Below are 4,614 nucleotides of genomic sequence, written 5' to 3' on the forward strand. Positions count from 1 at the left end.
ATGGAGTACAGTAATAGACAGATAATACCAGCTCCCATAATCAAGCTCCTTATCATAGAAAAGGCTGTCCGGGTATTTTTTCAGTCAAGTTAATTTGTTGTGTAACAGGTGCTTATTAACTGCAGTGGAGAGAGGAGGAGGAGGGAACCATGTGAAAAGATTGGCTCTGTCCTTGCACTTCATGGTGGTCCATCTGCCATGTAGGCCCAACACTCTGACTGCTTATTCCTCCCGGCCGCTCCAAAGTCATCCGTCTGTTTTAAGCGCCTGTCAGCTAATCAGTCAGTCTGTCATCTGTCTATTTGTCTCACTGTTTTTCCCATCACAGACATGTGATTGTGGTCTGTGTTAAAGGTCCTACATAAACATGTAACTGATCCAAAGCCTGACCTGAAGCCCCTGGACGTTGTGGTGAGAGATGAATTGCAGAAGGATTAGAGACTTTTGCTCTCCGAAGGAGAAAAGAAAACTAATTTATTAGATCCCAGTAAGCACAGTGAGTATATCCTGCTACAAATTGTAAAAATAAATCTGGCTTTGTGTACATTCACAAAATCCTAAGTTATGGAAGTCCTGGACCAACATTTGTAATGCGGTAACTCTGCAAATGGATTTTTTGGATGGATCTTGGGATAAAGTGCAGATAATATAGCTACCAGCTACAACACCTCATTTGGCACATTGAGTTAATTAAATATCTCTGAGTAAGTTTACAAGTTTAGAATAAATAAAACACAAATACTAGTGAAATCTCCTACATACCTTTCTAATATATGTATGTATTAGATAGGTATGTAAACATGCTATAATTCTAAGGAGCTACTATGCAAACCCAAATTTCCCAATTTTCCTAATGTTGTAAATGCAGCCACATCCAACTTTTTTTTATATTTTATTTTATAAATTTACTAAATGTACTGTTTCTTCTTTTTTTCAAAACATTTAATTTTTTTTATTTTATTAATATTTTTTTATGTTAGCTGATGATTTGAAATGGGTAGCTGACTTTCTTGATCTTAACCACGGGTAACTTATGCTGATTTTTGTTCTGCAATCAACTTGAACAGCTACTCAGCAAGCAGGGACGGATCTGATGGACTTTCACACAGGTGTGCGCATGCGCCTCTACCTGTTTCTCTGCAAACGAGAAGGTAAGGAGAAAAAGAGCTTATGTTCAGGCCCATATAGTCGTTTGAACAACTAACCTAACACTGTATCAGGCTTTAGTTTCATGCCTGTAACTTTGCGCATGTGTGCTACATGACTAATTAGCTACATGGCTAATGGTTAATGTATTGTTACAGGTGCAGCCACACCTCGAAAACCCCAAAGGTTTGTACTTATACTCTGGATAACTTTGCTTTTCAGGTGTGGGGAGGAGGGAGAAAGGGAGCTGTAGCTGTATTCATCAGTGGACCTGTACCGCCGGTCAGAGGAGGAGACGAGAGATTCAGCAGGTTGTTTACACTGAATAAATGGCTTATATCAGCATGTGCTGACCACTCAGTGCACTTTATCGACAACTTTAATATTTTTTGGGAATGCAGGCATCTGTTCAAAGCAAATGGATTTAATTTTAACAAGTCAGGGGTGAAACTGTTCACCTCCAACTTGTTTTATTCCATACGTCATCCATCCGTGCTTGGTGCCAAGGCTGAGATAAACGAGGAGTTATCTCATAAAGAGGAACAAACAGTACTCCAAGAACAGACAAAGCCCAGCAGAAACCTTGAGGAGGAGCTCCATTTGCCCCCACCCGGGAAGAGCCTCAGAAAGGAGAGACATCCATGGCATCTGAGGAAGAGCCTCAGAAAGGAGAGACATCTAAGGCAAGAAGAGGGGTCCCTATTTGCCTCCAACTCTCTCAACAACACCAACGACCAGGACAAGGGACCACGACCTTCCCCCCAAACCCCTGACAGACCATCACCCTCCTCCCCCTCCCTTTCTCCCTCCTCCCCACACCTGAAATTCACTGAGGAGATGATGGAGCGGGTCAATGCTGGGCTCAGATCTACCCCCCGTCCCAATCCCTTTTTGTCCCCCATAAACCCCCCACCAGAGCGGCCAAAGGTTCGCCATCGAGCCCCACCCTCAACAGAGCAATCGAAGTCACATTGCCCAGCCTCGCCCCCCTTAGTTCCTCTTCATGCCCTGTCTCCGCAGTCTGATGCGTGATGTGTGAAGGGTCCGGGCTGTGAGGATTATGGCAGTGATGACTTTTCCCAGGAGAAGCTGGGACCCTGTTTACTAGAAGGTTTTAAAATTTCTGTACTTTTAGGTGACAGGAGACATGTGGCCTGGTCAAAACACAGAGAGCTGCACTCTAAAAGATCTTTAAACATAGTAAACATACCTTGTGTGCCACAGACTGCTCCCAAACACGAGGGGACAAGTAATACCTCTAAAACACTTAAGTTGGCTTTATTAAACATTAGATCTCTAGCTGGGAAAACATTTTAATTAATGATTTAATCACTGAGCACAGCCTTGATTTTATGTTTTTAACTGAAACTTGGTTGGACCAAAGTAACAGTGGAGCTGTTCTCATCGAGACGACCCCTCCTAACTACAGTTTTATCAGTGAGGTCAGGGCGAGCAGGAGAGGAGGAGGGGTCGCTGTCTTATTTAATGAATCATTTCAATGTAAGCAGCTATCTCCTGGAAGTTTTCAGTCTTTTGAATATGTGGCTTTACAGCTGAAGGCCCCATCCAAAGTTGTGTTTCTTAATGTTTACAGGCCTCCCAAATACTGCACAGACTTTTTTAATGACCTTAGTGAACTGCTGTCTGTGATCTGTGTTGATTTTGACTGTGTAATTATTGCTGGGGATTTTAACATCCATGTGGACAACCCTCAGGACAAAGGGACTAAAGACCTGAGTAACATTCTGGGCAACTTTGGGCTGACTCAGCATGTAACAGAGGCCACACATAATAGAGGACACACTCTTGACCTACTGATCTCCAAAGGCCTGAGCATTTCAAAGGTTACTGTGTCTGATGTGGGCCTGTCTGATCATTACTGTGTTTTCTTTGAAAGTAAAATCTCAGCCCACACAAATATATCAACAACAGTGATCACAAAACGGTGTATAACTGAACACAGTAGTGCAATTTTTAACCAGGTCTTCCCATTAACACCTGACCTGCCCAGAGGGTCAGTCAATGAGCTCGTCAATAGCTTCAATGCTAACATGTTAAATGTAATGGACACTATTGCTCCCATTAAGGTGAAGGTTATCTCTGGAAGGAAAAAGTCTCCATGGAGAAACTCCACACTGGTGAAAAATGAAAAAAGAGAGTGTAGGAAAGCTGAGCGCAGATGGAGAAAAACAAACCTCCAGGTTCATTATGACATTTATAAAGAGAAACTTCACAATTATAATTTACAACTGAGGAATGCAAGGAGGTCCTACTTCTCTGACATCATCACTAAAAACAGCCATAATGCTCAGGTCTTATTTTCTACAGTTGACAGGCTAACAAACCCTCCTGTGTCAGTGGCAGCTGAACTTCATTCGACCATGGCCTGCAATGACTTTGCCAAATTCTTCACTGAAAAAATCCAAAAAATTAGACAAGCAATTGGTACATCAACAGCAGATCCAGGATATGTACTGTGTCCACCAAAAAACTGTTTAAACACCATGAAACAGTTTCAACCTATTAACAGCAAAGACCTGGAGGACATCTTAGGTCAACTGAACTCCTCCTCCTGCTGTTTAGATGTCCTGCCAACAAGTTTTTTCAAAAAGGTCTCAAAGACTTTAGAGTCAGACCTGTTACAGATCGTCAACTTTTCTTTAATATCAGGCGTGTTTCCAGAATCACTAAAAACTGCTGTAATCAAACCTATACTGAAAAAGGACAATCTTGACAAGACACAAATGAACAACTACAGGCCGATCTCAAATCTCCCGTTTTTAAGTAAGATCATTGAAAAAGCAGTTTCTCAACAGCTCAGTTACTTCTTAAAACAGAATAATTGCTACGATGCCTTCCAGTCAGGTTTTAGACAGAACCACAGCACTGAAACCGCTCTGACCAAAGTGTTTAATGACATATGTCTGAATACAGACAGTGGAAAAATGTCAGTCCTAGTTTTACTGGATCTCAGTGCAGCATTTGATACAGTTGACCACAACATATTACTCAAACGACTGGAGAACTGGACAGGTCTTTCAGGAACTGTACTAAACTGGTTCAAAACATACGTAGAAAACAGGAAATACTTTGTATCAATAGGTAACTTCACATCTGAGCAGACAAGTATCACATGTGGAGTTCCCCAAGGTTCCATCTTGGGACCCCTTCTGTTTAACATCTACATGCTCCCACTGGCACAGATTATAAACAACAACAAAATAAACTATCACAGCTATGCAGATGACACACAAATATATATCACAATGTCACCAGGAGACCGAGGCCCTGTACAGGCTCTTGGTAAATGCATTGAGGAAATCAATGACTGGTTGTGCCACAATTTTCTCCAGCTAAACAAAAACAAAACTGAGGTAATAGTCTTTGGCGCCAAAGAAAAACGATTACAGGTCACCAGAGAACTTCAATCTATACATCTAAAAACCACAAACCAGGCGAGAAATTTGG

The 4,614-nt window shown here is 41.8% G+C and overlaps 1 protein-coding gene across 1 annotated transcript; it reads left to right on the plus strand.

Annotated features, from left to right (window-relative positions):
• On the plus strand, positions 1-2,178 carry LOC308395997 (uncharacterized protein; the record flags this gene model as incomplete). Its single annotated transcript, XM_080881057.1, has 5 exons — positions 1-72; positions 355-411; positions 1,110-1,151; positions 1,369-1,457; positions 1,548-2,178. The coding sequence occupies 5 exons, from the start codon at positions 1-3 to the stop codon at positions 2,176-2,178; spliced, it is 891 nt and encodes a 296-aa protein (XP_080737183.1).
• Positions 2,179-4,614: the final 2,436 nt, after the last annotated feature.

The sequence above is a fragment of the Rhamphochromis sp. 'chilingali' genome (genome assembly GCF_963969265.1).
Source record: "Rhamphochromis sp. 'chilingali' genome assembly, chromosome: 4".
NCBI classification, from domain to species: Eukaryota; Metazoa; Chordata; class Actinopteri; order Cichliformes; family Cichlidae; genus Rhamphochromis; species Rhamphochromis sp. 'chilingali'.